The sequence below is a fragment of the Beta vulgaris genome, chromosome 3 (genome assembly GCF_026745355.1).
Source record: "Beta vulgaris subsp. vulgaris cultivar EL10 chromosome 3, EL10.2, whole genome shotgun sequence".
NCBI classification, from domain to species: Eukaryota; Viridiplantae; Streptophyta; class Magnoliopsida; order Caryophyllales; family Amaranthaceae; genus Beta; species Beta vulgaris.
In genome coordinates this window covers 22,667,994-22,689,708 of record NC_079204.1, presented here as the reverse complement: position 1 = coordinate 22,689,708, position 21,715 = coordinate 22,667,994, and the positions used below count along the sequence as shown (strand labels likewise).

General features: G+C 34.4%; 2 protein-coding genes across 7 annotated transcripts; both read left to right on the top strand.

The window, feature by feature from the left end:
- Positions 1-601: 601 nt before the first annotated feature.
- LOC104907986 (PTI1-like tyrosine-protein kinase 1) lies at positions 602-5,905 on the top strand. Of its 4 annotated transcripts, none has more exons than XM_010697020.4 (8): positions 602-719; positions 1,840-2,008; positions 3,616-3,872; positions 3,968-4,094; positions 4,182-4,455; positions 4,942-5,074; positions 5,225-5,308; positions 5,422-5,905. In XM_010697020.4, the coding sequence occupies exons 2-8, from the start codon at positions 1,924-1,926 to the stop codon at positions 5,566-5,568; spliced, it is 1,107 nt and encodes a 368-aa protein (XP_010695322.1). In that variant the 5' UTR covers positions 602-719; positions 1,840-1,923; the 3' UTR covers positions 5,569-5,905. The 4 variants fall into 4 exon arrangements, with proteins under 4 accessions (XP_010695322.1, XP_010695321.1, XP_048497249.1 ...); XM_010697019.4 differs by lacking the exon at positions 602-719 and adding an exon at positions 726-884; XM_048641292.2 differs by lacking the exon at positions 602-719 and adding an exon at positions 961-1,201.
- Positions 5,906-19,205: 13,300 nt separating this feature from the next.
- LOC104907987 (uncharacterized) lies at positions 19,206-21,715 on the top strand. Of its 3 annotated transcripts, none has more exons than XM_048641291.2 (2): positions 19,206-19,380; positions 21,056-21,715. In XM_048641291.2, the coding sequence occupies exon 2, from the start codon at positions 21,094-21,096 to the stop codon at positions 21,523-21,525; it is 432 nt and encodes a 143-aa protein (XP_048497248.1). In that variant the 5' UTR covers positions 19,206-19,380; positions 21,056-21,093; the 3' UTR covers positions 21,526-21,715. The 3 variants fall into 3 exon arrangements, with proteins under 3 accessions (XP_048497248.1, XP_048497246.1, XP_057249650.1); XM_048641289.2 differs by having other exon boundaries at positions 19,210-19,391; XM_057393667.1 differs by lacking the exon at positions 19,206-19,380 and adding an exon at positions 19,450-19,823.

Here is a 21,715-nt window from a genome sequence, read left to right as displayed (position 1 = left end):
TCTAATGCTGTTCTTGGAGGCGACATGGTGGTGGACTGGTGGTGTTCTGAACATGAGTATGGAGTATCAGCTAAGAGGAATGAAGAAGAAGGAGAAAGTGAGAGAAAACAGAGGTCAGTGTTTTGTTTTCTTTTCAGTTGGACTTTGTTTTCTTTCAGTTGGACTTTGTTTTGTTTCAGTTGGACTTTGTTTTGTTTCAGTTGGACTAACTGAAACAAAATGAAGACTACCTGAAGAAAAATGAAGACTACCTGAAAAAGAATAAAGACCAACTGAAACCTAAGTAAGTCTAACTGAAGCACAAAAACCAACTGAAAAAAAAAAAAGACTAACTGAAAAAAAAAAGACTAACTGAAACAAAATGAAGACTACCTGAAAAAAAATGAAGATTACCTGAAAAAAATGAAGACTACCTGAAAAAAAATTAAAACTAACTGAAAAAAAATTGGAACCACCTGAAAGTCGTCCGACCAAAAATTATGGTCGGACGAGTCCGACACAATACGTTCTCTTATTATATAGTAGTTAATTTCTTAAGCGGCAGCATTTGAATAAGCACGAAAGATTCCTCAAACGACTCCACACGGTTCCCACCCACCGTCCTATATCCTTATACGTTGGAGTAATCCATCGGACTACAAAAAAGCAACTCAAGAGAGATTTATAATACTTCCCCCAGGCCCCAATTACACATTTCCATCACCAATTCCTTCTTTTTGGTACGTCCATCTCCTTAATTATTTCGCTTCTAATTAAAGTTCCCTCTGTTTTTTTGTTTTTGCACATCTGTCTCTCTCCTCCATCCCACCTCAGCCCCCCCAAAAAAAAACCCCAATTTGAAATTGCTCTCATTTTCTCTCTCCTCTCTTGGCCAGACTGACCAGGTATGCATACGCCCTTTATCTCTTAAAAGTAGTGTTTGTTTTTCGATCATACAACTCATTTTTCATTGTCACTTCTCCCTGCAATTTCGCTCTCGATCTACCGCTTTTCTTCTTAAATTCATTTATTCTTCTTTTTATTTTTTTCTGGGGGGTGCTCTTTTATTTTGACTCTTTCTTATTTAATTTCTTAAAATTTCCCCCTTTTTTTAGGTTTATAAAGCAAAATTATTTCTGGGTTTTTCTGTTTCAGAATTCCCCCTTTTTCCTGTGATTCATTTTTGCAGGTTTCTCTTATTTGCTTTCGACCTATTAAAAAGGTGAAATTTCTTTTTTTTGATTTTTTTTTAAAGTGTTTTAATTTTTTGGAGTTTGGGAATTTTGTTCTTCATGGGCGACAACTTTCACCGGCGTGGTTTAGTGGTGAGGATCAGTGGATCCCCTCTTCTTTTTTTTTGATTTTATTTATGGGTTTTCAAATTTAATTGTATTTGATTCTTGGGTGTTTGATTTTTTTTCATGTTTGCATTCATGTATTTGATGATTGGAATACAATGTTTGATTTATTTGCTGGAGCTATTTTGGTAATTGATCATGTATTTGTCTTTGAATTGTAAAAAACCAGTGTTATGATTGAGAAGTCAAGGAAATTGTATTTTGTATATTCTTGTTGGATTACAAGTTGTAAATTATTTAATTTAATATGACTGAATTATGAATATTTGGTAGGTTCTGCTAAATGCCACAAAACACAACTCAGAAAAGATATTATTATAATGGGGTTTTGTTTGTTTTTGTGTTAAATTCATGTACACATTTTTGTTTTGAATAGTCAAGTATACCTTTTGTTTTTAGTGTTGTTTTGTTTGTTTGGGACACATTAAGATATATGGTGTTCTCTTATGAATAATTTTAGAATAACATGAATCGCTGTTAATCTTGGCTGGGTGATTGTTAGGCACATGCACCGCCTCCTGGCCACTTTGTACGTTTGGGACGAAACACAAAAGACGATCTGCATTTGAGAAAGCCAACATCGAGAATGCGGAAGTGGCTGTGTTGTACTTGCCAAGTAGAAGAGTCTTACCCATCAAATGAGGAGCCCCTTAAAAGCCCAAATACAGAAAGTATGTTGCATCTTTCTGGCTCAATGAAATATACTGACCGCGATATTTAGAAGCTTTATTTTTTTATCTGTTTGCTTGATTCTTATTTGTTGTTCTTGTTGTAAAATGTTTAATTGTTGGTTTTCGCATCAATGCCTTCTATTAAGGAAATTTGAGTTGGTAATGCTTCCTTTGGTTTTGTTTTGGGTGTTTTGTGTGTTGGGGGTTGGGGGGGCGGGGAGGGGGTTGGTGGTGAACGCTTTTGTATGCTTCTACATGTTCACCTTGCTGTAGTTGAACTTGGGTCTTGAGTTGTCTGTTAATTTTACTTACATAATTAGTAGCTCAAGCTTACATGGGAACTCATCCTCAATTGCAAGCTCGATGTATGAAGGGCTTTTATGTGTATGCTCTTTGGGAGGAGTTTACTGAATTGCAGATCATGTTGGAAAAATTGACTGTCATCAAGTTCATCTGATTTGTTATTGGTTTAGATATTGTGACCTCTTAATAAATGCATTTTGTGAGGTACTAACTAGCCCGTATGTTTGGGGTGGATTTATCATATTAATGTGTGTTATGGGGATGTGTTTCAGTTTAATGCTATATACTACCTTTTGGAATTTAGTTCCAGTGTAGAATTGTGTTATGAATCAATTATATTGTTCTCTCGGTATAGTAAACAATGCCCCTGTGATGATTAGCCCATGTAATTGATCATTAGCTATGTAATAGTAAATGTAATTCTTCATGGCTTGCAGTTGTGGGTTTAAATTGCTAATGTGAAACAGCACTATCAGAGTGTAGAGTGGTATAAGAACTTGCCTGGATGCTTTCTGTGCTTGTCCTGGGGTCTGGATCAAATCAATCTACTGTATGTAATGGACAGCTATAGAAATTGGTCAAGTAGAGGATCACCATGCCAACTGGTTGCTGGTCAACTGCTCTACTCAGTTAACCATCTAAGCATGAAAAGTGAGATGGCTAGACTAAATGCCAATATCTGATATGAGGGATCTTCAAGTCAGCTTTCTGTTTACTATCAGAGCTATTTCTTATGAGATTGCCGGTCTGATTATTGGTGGATCCTTGTTGTCAGAATTGCAATTAATATTTATTTATTGTGGGAGGTCTTCACGACTTACTTGAGTGCCGGTTGCTTAATCTGTAGGGTCAATATAGCTAAGCTGCATTTGTGAATTAAAAATTGAATGAGCCAAGATACTTTAATGTATTCAATGGTGATAAGAGGACCATTTTTAGATGGACTATGTACGCTATGTGTTTTAAAACACATTATCCGTGGTAAAAGGCATATTTTATTGTTATATATGGCATCAGATGTGTGGATAGTCAACATTAGAATAGTTCTCCGGTCTATTTCATTCGTTCTCTCACTTAGAATGCACATTTTTTAAATAAAGGATTTTGCTGATAAAAATGGGCAACCTATAAAAAGTATGATATTCTCATTATCTTCAATCTTATGTCAAAAGTATATGTTATCTTGAAGTTTGCATTGCTCGATGATTTCAGTTTGAATATTACTTGTAACAATTACTTTTCTTTGTAAACTGTTTACTTTGTTGATGTTTCGAAACTTACTTGCTGCTTTTATTGTTGATTAGGAGCGTTAAAGAGCCAAAAGTCTCAAACACTTGTAAAGGAAGATGTGCAGAAGACAGCACCACCACCAATTGAAGTATCCGCCTTGTCTCTGGATGAACTTAAGGAAAAAACTGATAACTTTGGATCCAAGTCATTAATAGGCGAAGGTTCCTATGGAAGAGTGTATTATGCTACACTGGAAAATGGGAAGGCAGTGGCTGTGAAAAAGCTTGATGTCTCCCAAGAACCAGAGTCCAATAGTGAATTTTTGACTCAGGTGTGGTTTCTTGTAGGCAATTACCATTCCTTATCTTTGACATTACGTACTAGGCTTTCAGTCTAACCACGGGTTGTGCTCATTGGTCTTCCTAGGTTTCTAGAGTCTCAAGGCTGAAACATGAAAACATTGTGGAATTGCAAGGCTACTGTGTGGAGGGAAACATGCGGGTGTTAGCTTACGAGTTTGCTACCATGGGATCGTTGCATGACATTTTGCATGGTATAAACAATGTTATTACATCAACTACTGTGTAATGGAAAGGTATCATTGATGTATTTGTGACCTGTTATGGAATCCTTGTTTCAGGGAGGAAAGGTGTGCAAGGTGCCCAACCTGGTCCAGTGCTTGACTGGATGCAGCGAGTAAGGATCGCTGTTGATGCTGCAAGGGGATTGGAATACCTCCATGAGAAGATTCAACCTTGTATCATTCACAGAGACGTTAGATCTAGTAATGTCCTTTTGTTTGAGGATTTCAGAGCCAAGATTGCAGATTTTAACCTTTCAAATCAGGCTCCGGATATGGCTGCTCGTCTTCATTCCACTAGAGTTTTGGGGACCTTCGGCTATCATGCACCAGAGTAATTATATCTCTTACCTATCTTTTATGTTTTGTTCCTTAGTTTGTACCGTGCTCATTGGTTATAAGCATTTTTAGGTAGTTGGTTCATGTTCGACTTGCTTTTTTAGTTGATTTACAGCTCATGTCTATTGTCTTGGTCAACTTGCAATCTGCTGGATGCATGACATTATATAATTTGATGTGTCAAATGGTAACAATTGTCTTTCAAACTGCTGGGATAAAAAACCTGTAAAAGGATAAAGAGACATAGAAGTATGGCACGTTTCGGTACTAAAGTACTGGAGGAACTTTTTTGACTTCTCTCTTCCCTCCTCCCGTTCTGTATACTTATAATTCTTAAGGCCTCTGGTTATGAGCAGCAAAGTTTTATTTCTTGTAACAGCACCCTTGTGGGTCATAATACATTGTACGTAAATTTATCTTACGTGTGAGTTGTGACACGGACCATTTTGTGAATCTTTACTGATCTGTGTAATCATATCAGGTATGCAATGACTGGACAGTTGACGCAAAAGAGTGACGTGTACAGTTTTGGTGTGGTTCTTTTGGAACTTCTCACGGGCCGGAAACCTGTTGATCATACTATGCCTCGTGGTCAGCAAAGTCTTGTAACATGGGTAAGCTTCCAGGTTCTTTAGCATCTGAGTATATATAAGAGTAAAATTCTCCTTTAGCATCTGAGTATATAAGAGTAAAATTCTCCTTATTCCTTCTTGGGAGTTCAAGCATCTTGTTGCCTCATCATGTGTGTGTATTTCTGTTCTCAGGCTACTCCCAGGTTGAGTGAAGACAAAGTTAAGCAGTGTGTTGACCCAAGATTGAAGGATTACCCTGCAAAAGGAGTTGCTAAGGTTCTTTCTCTGCCCTTCCGTCTCATTGCTCTACGTTTGTTGAGAATCAATGTCATAAAAAAAAAAAATTTCACATTGATTTGCTAACTTGATCTGGATCCCTACATGTGCAGCTGGCTGCTGTGGCAGCTCTCTGTGTTCAATATGAAGGTGAATTCAGGCCGAACATGAGCATTGTTGTCAAAGCGCTCCAGCCATTACTAAAGCCGCCAGCTCCAGCTCCAGCTCCAGCTCCAGCGCCAACGACAGAGGCAGCTTAAAAGAGGGCTCACTGTCAAATTTCATCGTGTTGATTGTCTTAGAAATTTTTACAACTGCTCAGTTTCTCTTGCTTCTTGATACTCGGCAGTCTTTCGTTCATCAGCATATACATCTGATTTTTTTTTTTTTTTAATTTAATTGTTCCCGAGTTTGTGATTTGGATGTGAAAAAAAGAGAGTTTGGGTACACTTGAAATCGATTTCGATTCTTTTGGCGCGTGTACGGTTTGGTCTACATGTATGAAAGAATAGAAATGATATTATCAAACTAAATTTGCAAATTGGCAGGAGAGTTGGTATTTTTCTTGTGGCATATATATTTTGTTTGTTATTTTTATTGGTTCTCTCTTTCCTCCAAAGTTCCCTCTTTCCATGGCGCAAAACAAAGATTATTCCAGTCAACTAATGTTTGGCTGTTGAGTGAGACTGTGCTTCATCTTCAAGGAACCGCGTAGCATGTCTTTGAGAAGAAGTCAAATTTAATTTAAGATATCTGCAAATTCTGTCTGCTTTCCTCATTGACTAGAGGATGTACATTTGCCAGGTATCTGGTTGACTGATTGTACTTGGTCCTACATTTTCACTTTAGGTCAGAGTGAAGTAAGCAAGAAATGAAGAAATCATTGGAAAGCAAGATGTCTTTAAAGCCACGTTCTTTCTCTCCTTTAATGAAGGAAGTCTAGGTTTTAATCGCTCGACTTCTTGTCCTCCCATGCGCCTTTTGAAAAGTTAAAGTCCTGCTTGAAAGTATATATTCATTGATTATTGCCCATATAAGAAAAAATTATCATGTGGAACTTTGAGTGTTAAAGAGAATACTGAAATCCTCGATTGAATTCGTAATTTTTACACTTGAATTTAAGATGAGTTTTGAGCATTTTTGAATGAAAAATCTCGGTTAATTATTATGAATTAACTTCTGACGTTTAAATATAGTTAAATCTCTTAAAGGGAAGAAACATCAACATAAGCATCTCATCATCAAACATCATGAGTAACTTTAGTGATTTTTTTATTGACACTAAAAAACGTCATAATCAGCCTTAAGTTTAGCCACTTTACATCTGTTATGTTTACGAACCATTTTATATGAAGGAAATCAATATCAAAGACATAATGTCTCTGAAGACAACAATATCTTTACAAGTAATATCAACAAACAACATGATTGAAGTTTAAACAACCTTTAGTATCTCTTCATCCAACTTTTTATTATTGATGGAATACAAATCATGAAAACATGTATAGTGCTGAAAAACAAATGATCTCACTCACAACAATATTCTTGCACAAAACATAGTTTAGAGTAACCTTGTTGAAGTAACAGAGATAGCCAATTCAATTCAGTTTCTTCAAATCCTTAAAATAAGCCTTCAAAAAGACATCTAAAACCTCTCGTATGGGGGCAATAAATTCCATACCGATTTCACTGAACAGCTATCGACCGTCATGATCAACTCATACATGCAGAAGACATTGACTTAGAATGAGTCAATCCCTGATACCGGCATTGATATCATGCCAGCTCTATATGGATGCCTTGACGGTGTTCTCCACTTGGGCCATCTTCAAATGAGACTAGGTATGATCCATTACTTATTCCACGTGTCTATTGGCCTAAGGATATGTGCTGAAAAACAATAGAATTGTATTCAACCAATAGGAGCAGTATCCAACCTTGCTTGAGACACTGTCGGCTCCTATAAATACCTCATGATCTGGGTCATAAGGTACGTTCACATATTGTAATATACTCTACTTGAGATATAATGGTCATCACCCTTTACTGACTTAGGCATCGGAGGGCGTTCCTCGGATCAACCCCCTAGGTTAGTTTATGTATTTTGTCTTGTAGGACATCAAATCGGCATACTAAGTTGAAGGATACCGGTTAACTCCAACGACATATATTCCACATCGGAACACCATCAATCACTATGAGAACCACGTGTCTATGAAACCTAAAGAAACCTAAAGAAAACGAAAACTAAAGAAAAAGAATAGTTGAAACAAGTAACACCTCCACAAGCTGACCGAACTTCTAGCAACACCTACAACAAGCTATCCTTGGAAAGCAATAGCGTGCATCAACTCCAAAGATGATCATTATCTTCAATCGCAATAATCTTGCAACATGCGACAGATTTGAGGATCCAAATCCATTTAATAATATTTGAATCTTTGGATAATGCATCTACCAGACATAGGTTGAATATGGATTAAGAATATGATGGATCTTGTTAGAGATCCAGATCTGACCCTAAGTTTCCTTTTTCAATGTAAGTGAACTTTACTTCATAATGTTAAGTTTTATGCTACTTTGATGACAGTTATAGTAGTCTCACGACTCTCATTAATGTTCATGTGTGAATGTCATCTAACTCGGTTGGTAAATTCTTATGGGGTGGTAATCTAGGTAGCACCGATACGGATACGGGAACGGGTACGGGGACGGGTACGGGGACGGAAAACGGCAAAATCAAAATTTCTAAAAACGGGTACGGATTGGATTCGGCAAAAAAATATTTTTTAAACAAAAATAATATATGTCGTTATGGTTGTTTGTTTGTTTTTATGGTTAGTATTGTTATTTAATAATAATATAATAATATAAAATGAAAAAAAGAAGTACGGAGTACAAACTTAGTAAAGAAAATGATAGCACTTTAATAAAGATAGAGAGAAAACTGTAGAAATAGTAATCTTCTACCAGAGAAATGACAAATGTAAAGAAGGAAAGGAGATTTAAAAAACAAAAAAAAGTACCCAACCCATGTTTTAATTTAAAAAACAAAGAAGGGAGGGGATTTTAAAAACAAAAAAATAACAGCTGTAAAGTAGGCTCAAAGGGAGGGGTAATTGATTGCTGCCAGCCTGCCAGTGGTTTTCTTTTTACCCCCTTCCTCTACTTTCGTCGTCTTCTTCCTCCACTTTCTTCTTCTTCAATTTTTTTTTTCTTCATCCTCTCTTCTTCTTCATCTAAATAATTCTGGGTTCAAATTTTTTCTTTTCCGTCAAAATGTCATTAAGATCTGATCTCAAGTTTTTTAAAGTTTTTTTACTCTGAAATTTCATGAAAGTCATATGGGTACGTTTTGTTCTAGCCCACTTTGAAGCGGATTCGTTCCCATAAGAAGCACTCGTACCAGCTTCTCAGGTACGGATTGGGTACGAATCCCCCCGTATCCGTACCGTCCCCGGATCGTACCCGTACCGGGTACGGGATACGGCACTCAACCACTGTACCCATGCTTCATTGGTGGTAATCATTAATCAATACCTGTGATCGAATTTTTTTGCACTAGTCTTATATGCCCGCGATGCGTGCGTTAATTTTAAAACTTGTTATTTTATTATATTTTTTTTTGCCAAATACAACCCTTCAAAGTGGCCAATTTTTTAATTGTAGTCCTTTGATTGCAATCTCTTCAAATTACAACCTCAAATAAACCAAACACTTTTAAGTTGCAGCTTAAACCCAACTTATCTTCGCGCCTTTTAGGCTGCAACTTAAAAGTGTTTGCTTTATTTGAGGCTACAATTGAAGATATTGAAATGGAAGGGGTGTAATTAACAAAGTGACCACTTTAAAGGGATGCATTTGGCAAGATTATTATATATACTCCATTCATACTATAACTATGATTACACTTAAAATGTCAAAGATTAATTTAATTTAGATATATTAATTTGCCAATAAAAAACTAATAAAAGTTGTGAGTGATTTTTAATATTAATTTTTTGTGATTGAATTAAAGAATATCAAAGGTAATGATTGTTTTAGACTTTTCAGGTAGATGTCTTGTATATCATATTCTCTTATATAAAGAAAAGGTCAAGATATTTTGTCCATTTAATTTTCTGATTGAAATATTTGACATTACCATTTTTAACTTGTTTTGAATGGCAAGTTCAAATGAGAAATAATTCTTAAATTATTTTCTTTTGTAATTTTTTTCATGTCGTTAAATCATTAAGGGTAATTTAGTACTTTCAAATGAGGGCACCATCTTTCTCCCCCCTTTCCTTATATAATAGAGATCAGTGTGCTTAGATGCTCTCTAACACCAAAATAAATTAATGTTTTCGTATTGGAGGTAAAACTAGCTCAAAAGTTGATCGTGCTTGAAAAGTAGATAGATTAAAATAATAGTAGGTCATGTCCAAATACAAATTTGTAAAGCGTAATGTGTGATAAGGAAGTTATATTTTAGTGAAAATGTTCAAGTACTATTAGATCAAGATTCAGATATAACTTTTAAAGATCTAATTGAGATCCTCATCGACTCTGAATCCATCTATAAATATTGGGATTTGAATTTGGATTTGGTTTAGATCTAACTCGTTGTCACTTCAAGTCATTCGGTAGCCTATTCTCTAGGAGTTTTCATTAGAAAAAAAGTTTCATACAAATGTTACAGGCTAGCAACAGAAGAAGATTAAGTTGAATATCAATGTATTTAGTGACGGATACAGGATTTTCATATGTGGTTGGTCGAACATAATCAATGTGTTACTTTTCTTTATATTAAAATAAGTTCCCTTGGGTTTTAGTTTCTAGCACTCCAACTACTTTCTCCATAAGAGTTATATGTGTTAATCTTTCAATCATTAATTATAACATGTTATGGATCATGGCATGGGCCATGGCCCAGGTAGGCCACCCCTCATTTCTGTCCCTAAAAATATCCATTGTTATAAACTGATCAAAACTAACATCATCTTTTCTCTTTCTAACTTGAGAATTTCTCTCACAAAAAACCTTTTGGTAATCTGCTAACCATCACTTTTCTAACCCTAAAACCTCCTTTCCAAATTGCATGCGTAAGACATTGTTTTCCAAGGTTAAACGCATGAAAATTTCTATCTCCACCCATCACACTTGCTCTGGTCTTTTGGCTTTTAAACCCACTTTTCTAACCCTAAACCTCCCTTACAAGTTGTCATTCTTTCCATTTCTCCAAAGCTTTACTCACCTACATTATTCCCATGTCTTTATTACAGACCTTGTCCTCTTCAGTCAAAGTAATTAATTAAGATCTTTTAAAATAATAATTTTCTTAATTTTTATATGGGTGCCTTAATTGCACCACCAACCCCATATCACGATACCTCTCATATAAATTTGGGAGTGTTTTTTTTGGACCACAACCACCTCATCTTCACCTGGTTCAAGCAGTGGTCAACACCTAGTGGATTAAAAAAGGTACCATTGAAATTTCATCGTTTTAGTTCATATTTTATCTTTACCTTCTAGTAGAGAGCATATCTAGAAGGATTACTAAGAACCCCACTATTTCTCTCTCTAGAAGAGACCATCTCTCACTAGAAAAGAGAGTGTTATCCCCCATCCAAACCAGACCACCAAAAACACTAATCAAATTCAATCTCCCTTTTTCTTCAAGAATTAACCACACCATTCTACCTCTCCTCATCAAAATGGAAAACACCCAAAATATCAACCTCCATCTCAATGAAGAACAAGAAGAAGGAAGTCTAAGGAGAATGAAGATTCAAATTGAAACTGAAGAAAACGATGTAACTCAACAAGACTACATCCTCTACAACACAGTGCTAGGAAAAGTTAAAGATTTGAGGAACTTCACAGTTAACCAAATCAAGGGCTGGATCGAGCAAAACTGGACAACCCACGATGAAAGTCAGGTTAGGAAAGTTGGTAAACTCTTCTACTTACTATGCTCAGACGCACGGGATAGGGCTAATCTTATTGAGATAGGATCTGCAAAATTTTCAAGGAGCCCTTTTCTTGTTCACAAAATGCTCCCCCTACTTCTCATTTAGAGCTCATTCTTTCCTAAAGATCCCAATTTTGGTGAAAGTGGAAGGCCTCCCACTTCTTTACAATAAAACTCAAGTAGCTAGAAGAGCACTGGATAGAATAGGTACAGTCATGCACTTTGATAATGACCCCACGAGTGAAGGATTCAAAGATTTCATTCGAGCCAAAGTAGTAATACCTATCAATAACCCATTAGTTCCAGGATTCTATCTAAGTTTTCAAGAAGGACCTAGGGAATGGGTAGATTTTAGGTATGAAGTAATATTTGTGTTCTGTAACAAATGTGATAGAATAGGACATCGACACTCACGATGCAAATTACCCATAGCAGTAGCCCAAAGACACTTCGAAATGGTAATGGAGGATATAGGCCAAGGAATAGAAGGTCCAATTATCTCACAAAACTTCATACCTTGTTCACAAATAAACTCATAGGGCTCAAGAGGGTGGAAAGAAACAGAACCACCAGGGTAAACCTGGTAGAACATTCATGGGAAAGAGATAACGCCAGAGATAGCCTTTCAAAACAAACTCTCCCAGAGGATGAAGAAGATGAAAGCAACATAGACTCGAGTGATTCTTCAAATTCAGATGGACCGCCAGAAGACTGGCACACGTCGCAAAATGACAAACTACGGTCCAATGAGAGAAATCAAAACCAGAGTATAGGGAAAGAGGGGACACGGAGTCATGCATGCAAAAATCACAAAAGGAAATTGGGATTGTTTCAACCAAAATCATCTCAAAACCAAAACAAAAAACAAAAAACAACAAACGACACCAGAATCAAGAACAACACTTGGAACAAGGAAAAAATAAAAGGCAGAAGGAAGATTAATCGCATCAACCACCGCGGAAGGAAATCTACAAGTATTCAATGCAAGGGGCTTTTGATGTAACGCAATCAACTACCCAAGACTAAATTAGTCACATCGGAAACGTGATTAATTGCCACTTAATGGAAGCTAGAACGAAGAGGAAAAGCGATGAAGGAGTAATGACCAAAGACGAATTCAACCACCAGAGCAAAGAAGAAAACCACGGGTAAGTTTAATGCTTTGGCTGCTATGTCAGCGCTTATAAGAGATTACCATTATACCCATCTCTCACAAGCAAAGGGTAAAATGGTAAACTCTTATAACACTCTATCCAAAAGCACTCCTACGTACTTCATATATAGTACTCTAAGAGTTTATTTACTAAGATCTATCTTAAGGAGAAGCAGTTCTACTGAAAATTCTCTCACATCGGTACCACTTCACACTCTCACTCGGCTCTATTTATACCTATCTTCCCTCAAAGGAATCATTTCATCCCTCCCAAGAATACCAAAAAGAAACAAAACAACAAATATGGCTTTTCATAGCAAAGTCCAACCATCATCCACTTTACTTGCTTCGGAAACAAACACTCAGGACCGCCATATCTCCTTTTTCCCTCCATATGAGGAAGTCAATCTCGCAACTCTCTTCAACCACGTGCAGATAACGGAGCACAACAGAATTTTCATCCCCACTGACCCATTCAATGACCCCTTTATCCCATTTGGTTTCCTCACGTACCTTGAGAACAACATTTTCAATGTTCCCTCCTTTATGGATGTTTCCATGGAAGATGACGAATCTTTTTTTAAAAACCCTCCTAACTCCCCCTCAAACCCAACACTTGTTCCCTGCCATAACAAATTCGACCCGCTACTTCTCATAAATCTGCAAGGAAATTCGGGAATTCAGAGCCTAAATGACCAAGGGCTAGATATCCATATGCCTGGGGGCCCTAAGATTCAAGATTTCTGGCCTACAATTGATAATAACAAAAACATGCCACAAAATCTCCTCACTGAGCCCAACTGTCACATAGCCCCTCTTGAAGAAAATTCAAGCCCATCAGGCCCACTTTCAACTTCTCAGAAACGAAAGGCCAGGCCCACAAGTCTATTGTAATACTCCGTATTTTTTTAGTAAGTTAATATTTATATTTTTAGAAAAGTTTTAGTTTTTAGAAAGGTTTTATTTACTAAAAAGGCTTATGATTTATTAAAAAGACTTTTACAAAATATTTTGAGTATTTATAAATAAATTATAGCCCAAATAAATATTGGGTCTAAGTTTACTAGTTTTAAAACCCAAGTACTTTGGTAACAAAATTTTAAAAATGTTTTAGAGAAATCTAAAAAGGTTTAGAAAAGAAAAGAAGAAAAAAAAAGGAAAAAGGTTTGCAAAAAGATTTATAAAAAGAAAAAGAAAAAAAAAAAAAAAAAAGAATTTCGTAAGGAGTTATGCGTGAAGTTGATGAAGTTTTTATTATTTTCTTCCTTTTGCTTATCTTTTAGTTATTTTATCTTAGATAATTATGTATTATGGGATAATTTATATCTTTTCCTACTCTTAGTTGGATAAGCGTAAATATTAGCTATATCTTAGTTAGATTAGTTTAACTTTTTTCATAAATCTATCTTTTAGTTTCCTAATCCTATTCCGATTCTACTTTTCCAACTAGTATAAGTAGGGGTCTCCACCCATCATATTTTTCACACCAAATTTGAGAAATAAATCTCTTTTCTCAAGTTTAAACTCTCTCTCCCTCTTAGCCTACCTTTTCTCTTCTCCATAGTAGTTATTATTATTCAAGGTGCGTGTATTTGTAGATCTTTAATAATTGTTTTGCAAGTGTAGTATCATGTTTTTACGAAAATATTTTGGATTGAAATACATGTTTTTATGAGTTTTATTATGAACTGCATCTGTTTTATATGAACATGTTTGAATGTTTATGAATTTTATTTATGAACTTTGAATTATGTCTTTCGTATAATATATTTATAAAGTTTGATCTTTGAATTTATATTCAAATATTTTAGAAGGAGTTTGATCTTTTGATTCATGTTTAGATATTTTAAAAAGGAGTGTTTTTGAACTATTATTATTTTTTAAAGGTTAACCCTTAAGCAAGTTATTTTATTTATGTCTTTATATGGCTAAAGTTTTATATAAGAATTATTATTCTTTTTAAAGGAGGATTATTTCAGAAGGATTTTTTTATTAGTTATATGATCTTTTATGATCACAATTTATAAAGAGGCCACGACTTGTTATTTATTAGCAAGAACGGTAGCTATTTTTATTTACCCGTGTACTTTTTGATAAGTCATGTGGACAAGGTAGTTCCCCTCGTAATAGACTCAGTAAGGAATACTAAACTTGGGGGGTGTGCACACTTTAGGCAAGGTACTTAGGCAAGGAAAAAGGATTTTTATCAAGGTTATATACTTTATATTATATAAGTATTATCAAGTATTCAAGAAAGGTTTTTTTGAAATTAAATATTTCAAAAGTTTATTTAAATAAAGTGTTTAATATTCCGCATATACATGTACTCAGTATTTTTACTGACACGCGTTTTGTTTTGTTTTATGGCTTTGTCCCTGTGATGACCCTTTTGGTGAGCAGATTTTACAGGTTGATGCATACTTCATATGGGGGAGCTAGTGATGAATCATAATTAGTCAAGGAGTTGATATTTTATTTTCTTTATTTCCATTGTTATATAGTTGTACAATAAAGTTTATATTAATAAAGAGAAGTTAGTTCAGTTATTTCCGCTGCATTAGTTTCAAGTTCAGTTAGTAGTCAGTATTAAAGCCTTTAACGTTATCACGTGGCAGTAATACTCTCAAGTTTCTCAAGGAGTTTTATATTAAAATAAGTTTTCCAAAAGAGAGAAATTTGGGGGTGTTACATCTATCATTTTCTGACTAGGACGAATTGGGTAAAATACTAAAGCAGGCCTCTCTAGGGCAAGAGAACCAAAAAAAGTAACCTCTTCAAGTTCAGACTACCAAAGCCCACAGCAACAACTATAAAACCCTAAAATAAAATCATTGTGTCCCCGACTTCCTCCACAGACTCCCACACATTTCACAAGCTCCACCAAATACCCCCAATTCTCAAAGCTCTTTCAACTCGGCTCTCTCAGAATTCCCACTAGAGGAGTGGGACTTCGCCATTGATTTCATGGATCTAAATCTTCATCTATCAACAACAGAAGCCACCCCTTTAGAGAAAGATCTAAAAATCTCTCCTATCAAGGTCAAGAAGCAGAGAAGAAAGAGGGCTTGGAGGTCAACACGATTCCTATCTTAACATCTGAGACAATTCGAAAGAGAAGCTATCAGAATCAGTGCCCACAACACTTTTGACCTCAACCTTCCCCCTAACGAGGACTTAAGTCACTCTGGCGCTACTATAACCAAGAGGCTGAAAAGACAAAAAAAAAAAAGACAAAAGGGAAGGGAATACTAAAGTATGGACTAAGCGACGAGGAAATTTCGAACCAGAGAGGATCAGGAGAAGAAAGCTCAAGTACTAGGAAGATCGAGCATTCCAGAACCCCAGGAAAGAACAAATTGAAGAAGGAAAATAATGGTGCGGCTGACCAACAACCTCAAGTGAAAGGATGAGTCTTCTTAGCTGGAACTGCAGGGGGCTGAAAAACCCAAGCCCAGCAACCTTAGGGTTTTTATCTAATATGGCTATCTCTTACAGCTTAGATTTTATTTTTCTTTCTGAAACCAAAAGTCAAGTCTCTAAGCTAGAGGCGATTTTCAGTAGACTTGGGTTTCATGGGTGTACGGGGATTATCTCTGAGGACAGCAGAGGAGGTCTCTTTCTCTGTTGGACCCAGAAGGTAGTGATTTCAATTCTGCTAGTAGATGCTAATTATATATGCTGTAAGACTACAGATTTAGCTGGTAATGACTACTATATAGCATTTGTCTATAGTTCGCCTTATTGCACACAAAGGCAACCAATTTGGGACGGTCTAACCAACATCATGAAAAGCAACATAGGTAGATGGGTCCTTCTAGGGGACTTCAATCAATTTGAGAGTTATGACTAGAAACTTAAGAGGAGCCAACACCTTCATAGCCTGGAAACTAGACAACAATCTGATCGAGCTACCATACCAAGGGACCAATTTATATGGACTAACAACAGAAAGAATCAAGAAGCCATTTACGAGCGAATAGACAAAGCATTTAGCAATTCACAATGGAGAGACTTATATCCTAACGCTGAAATCTGGAATCTTCCCATTCTTATATCATATCATAGTCCAATAATTCTCCACTTGCAAGATAATCATACGAAGAGAAAGAGAAGACCTTACCGGTTAGACGCTTGGAGTCTAAACCACGTAGAGGTGACCAACATCATCAAACAAGAATGGGGAAATTCATATAGAGGATCCTCAGCTTATGAGCTTCAAAGGAAAATCTAGTCAGCACTTAGGAGAATTAGAAGTTGGTGTTTGACTTACAAATTGAATAAGAGAATATACTGGAAAGAGGTGAATGAAAGGCTAATGGAACAACATAAAAGCATTATCTCCACTAACCAAGCTGGCCAAGATCAAACAATCAGGGAGGAAACATCAAAGGATGTAGAAGAAAAGATGGTATATTGGAAGCAAAGAACAAAATCAAAGTGGGATGAATTAGGAGACAAAACGTCGTCTTTTTTCTACAAGTGTGTCAAAGGAAGAAGAGCAAAAAAATGAAATCAAGGCCATTATGGATAAGGAGGGGAATTGGGTCACGGGCCATTCGTTTATCCAAAAAAACTTATGGAAATGAGAAACATAGAAGGGGGAGGAAGAGGATGGATAAGAGGAGAGTAAAAGGTTGCTAAGAAGAAGGGAGAAAATGTGTTTTCCTTCTTTATTAAAGGAAAATAATTTCCACCTATAGCTACTTTGATAGAAAGCTTGTTTTACACCTCTTAGCATACCAAACAACGGAAAATGAGAGGAAAAGGAAACTAAGTTTCATGGAAATATTATACACCCTACCAAGCGGAGCACGAATCCAACTGATTGTAACTGAATTGAAAATAAGATGGAGAGAACAGGCTAGAAGTAATAATCCTATTTATATGATAATATGCACGTTTATGTTAATGTATAAGTTCTTACTTTTTAATTGTTTGAAATTGCTTTAGTTAGGGCCTGTTCTTCCCATCTTATCTTCAGTTCAGCTCAGTTCAGTTCAGTTCAGCTCCATTCTTTTATAACCATTTTGTTAAATATTATCATTATGTTGGTCTACTTTATTTTACTAATTACTCTTATTATTATTATTATTATTATTTATTTTTATATCATTATTATTAAGTATTATTATTATTATATTATTATTATTTATATATATTATTTTGTTTATTATAGCTTTACTCATTATTATTATTATTATTATTAGAAGGAACATGGTTTAGGTCAAAAGCACAAATAAACCCACGTTTTTTAGCCCATAAATCGATCAAATCGCTTCAAAACGGTTTATGATGCAATTTTGCGCTGTCCGATCAAATCATTATTTTTATTACTAAATATTATTATATTATTAAATATAATTATATTATTAAATATAATTATTAAAATAGTAATATTAATTTACTTCTTATATATTATTGTTATTATATAATCATCATCAAGTATTAATATATTAATACAAATAATGTAAAATAATTATTATTAATTATCATTATTATCATTAATTATTATTATTATTAATAATTTATGATTATTAATATTATTTATTCATAACATCATTTAAAAATATCCAAAATACTATTACTATTATTATTATTCATCATTCTTACTTATCATTATAATTATTATTTAATATTCCTATTATTATTATTTAAATATTATTTATATATTTATTACATTCAATTTAATTCAATTCAATTTAATTCAATTTAATTCAATTCAGTTCAGTTCAGCTCAGCTCAATTCAGTTCAGTTCAGCTCAGTTCAGTTCAGTTCAGTTCAGCTTGATTCAGTTCAGCTCAGTTCAGTTCAGTTCAGTTCAGCTTGATTCAGTTCAGCTCAGTTCAGTTCAGTTCAGTTCAACTCCATTCTTTTATAATCATTTTGTTAAATATTATTATTATGTTGGTCTAATTTATTTTACTAATTACTCTTATTATTATTATTATTATTATTATTATTATTATTATTATTATTATTATTTATTTTTATATCATTATTATTAAGTATTATTAGTATTATTATTTATACATATTATTTTTTTATTATAGTTTTACTCATTATTATTACTATTATTATTAGAAGGAACATGGTTTAGGTCAAAAGAACAAATAAACCCACGTTTTTAGCCCATCAATCGATCAAATCGCGTTAAAACGGTTTATGATGCAATTTTGCGCGGTCCGACCAAATTATTATTTTTATTAATAAATATTATTATATTATTAAATCTAATAATCAAAATAGTAATATTAATTTACTTCTTATATATTATGTTATTATATAATCATCATCAAGTATTAATATATTAATACAAATAATGTAAAATAATTATTATTAATTATCATTATTATCATTAAATATTATTATTATTATTATTATTAATGTATGATTATTAATATTATTTATTCATAACTATCATTTAAAAATATTCAAAATAGTATTATTATTATTCATTATCCTTACTTATCATTATAATTATTATTTAATATTCTTATTATTGTTGTTTAAATATTATTTATATATTTATTACATTCAATTTAATTCAATTCAGTTTAATTCAATTCAATTTCATTCAATTCAGTTCATCTCAGCTCAGCTCAGCTTAGTTCGGTTCAGTTCGGTTGTTTTATGCCGAAAAAAATATACCCTTAGATTAGTTTAGTTTTCAATCAAAAATATCTCTTTTTAAGCATGTTATTTTGGAAAATATTTTAGTTATTACACCTAAATATTTTTATAATTAGCATTTTATAATTAGAAAAGTAATCTTACAAGATCATTCCTTAGCTTATATAATAGGTCTCCTCATCTCTTCTAAACTTTCCCTGTCTTCGGCCTGAGCTGTATGCGAGTAACACTCCAAAAGACGCTCACAGTGACGGTGCCGGTGCTCAACTCATACGCAAATTGAATTCCTTTAGAACCTCTCATAAGTCATACGCAAAGCTCGAATTGCAGAAGTTCGTTCCAGGTTCTTGTTTTGTTCCTTAGATGAATCTACTTGTTTTGTTGCAGATTTTGGTGTGGAATTGCGATTTTTGAGATCTACTTCATCTGATTATTCATGCGATTGGTTTTATGCTGTTTGTTTCATGAATTCAACTTATTTTTTCTTTCTCATATATGTTATCTCATGTTTTTAGTGATAATTTACATGTTATAAACTTATAATTCGAATGAATTTCTGGTATAACTTGTTAATTCATGTTTGTTTGTTTCATGGAAGTAAATGATAAGAAAATATATGTTACAATTTGTAGATGCGCATATTTGTTTTCACTTGTTCTTGTTTAATTTCATCAGATTAAATTTTCAAGTGTTGTGGCTGGAAATCATCCCCGGGCCCACGGGCCTGGATTGAACAGAGTGGAATAATGATTAAACTTTTCAGTTTGATTTCGCTGTAATATGCTTACTAGTTTCTATTACTTGTACTTTTGAACTTTTGATGCCTTGGCTTATACTCTCTCCTTCTTCTTTTTAGTCTACAAAACTTTTTTTTCGTTTCTTCTTAATCTACACATGGGTTTTAGGTGTTAGGAATTGGGTTGGATTCATGAATAATATATATAGCCTTGACTTTACAGCCGTGAGAGGTGGTTAAGGACTTGAGGCTATGATATGTTATGATGTAAAGTTGTTGAATTTTGTTCAGATTGTAAAATGATGTTTTGCTTAAATTAAAAGATATAGACTTCAAGCTGTAATGGCTAATGTTCAGTGTTGTTTAGTACCTGCTGTATTAGTGGACTGCTTTTGTAGTTTCGACTTCTTTGATGTTTTGCTGGTAGTTTATCTTACCATCAAGGGGTGATATAAGATAATTATTGGATCTGATACAAATTCTGTTTTAAATCTTGGATGTAAATTTAGCAAGGTCGTGGCTCCCATAAGTGGCTTCCATGAAATACCTGTTTTTTTGCAGTTCCAATATTGCAACTTCAAATTACGTCTTAGAGGTGATGCATAGTAGATAGCAATGTTGAAAGTTGATAATGATTGAAAATTTTGCATCATGTATGTTAATTATTGCATGTTTTAGCTTCATTAATTTTACTTGGAGCGTAGTAGATAGTATCGCAAAATTATGCTACCCTGACCTTGGATCCTGGATTCGCTCTTGCCTCCACCACCGTATATATATATATATATATATATATATATATATATAGAGAGAGAGAGAGAGAGAGAGAGAGGTCACTTTTTGTTTACGGCTACTTTTCAAGTGGCCCTTTAAGCTCAACTACGAAGGTTAGATGGTTGTTCACTTGTTTGGCTTGAAATTACTGGAGACTTATGAAATTATGTGTAACATTTAATTGCCATTATATTTCTAGAGATTATACTGTTTAGTTACGAATTCCGAAGAAAAGACCAAATTTAATATGGTAAAGATGTGGAAATTCTCGAATGAGATGGTCTAAGTAAGACCGTCTCACTAAATATCTTATAGAGGTCACTTTTTGTGTATGCTGCTTTTCGAATGGCCTCTTTAGCTCAAGCAGTAAGGTAAAATGTTTTTTATTTATTTATAGAAGGATATAAATTAGGAGTTTCTCAGGTTTTAACTGTTAACTGAGTAGTTTATGGTTACGAGCTCTAATATTCAATTGATTTTACAAAATTCTTCTGCAGAAGATCAAGTGAAAAGAAGCCAGAAACTGTATGCAGTAATGGCCTACGTTATGTTCTCACCGATTTCTCACAACTCAATCATCCGAACCAAAAACACAGAATCAGTAAGGTCAGATCATACTCTTCGCAGAGCTTCTTGTATAAAGGCAATGAGGATAGAAAAACCTTTGGAAGAACTTTATAACATTAGAGTGGAAAGAAAAGTATCTTCGGAACGATTAAAAGAGCTTGGTGTTTCAAGATGGTCGATGTGGAAGACTGGGAAATGCAAATTGCCTTGGGATTGGCATGTGGATCAACTGGTTTACATTGAAGAAGGAGAGGTTCGAGTTGTTCCAGAAGGGAGCAAACACTATATGAGTTTCAAGGCAGGTGACCTTGTGCGATACCCTAAGTGGTTTGAGGCTGATCTGTGGTTCAATGACTTTTACCAAGAGCGTTATAATTTTCGAGCTTATGGTGATGATTAGATTTGGTCTTGGGCTGGTACACGATTAGATTTTGGTCATACTCTATTTTTGTAACTTGTAATCTCATAGGAATAGTATCTCCCCATTCAGTCTCTGTTGTTGTCTCTGGCTCCTTGTATGGCCATAACACATCCTTGAATGCAATAACTTAATGTATTTGCTTCATCAATTCTAGTAAGCCGTTGTTCAA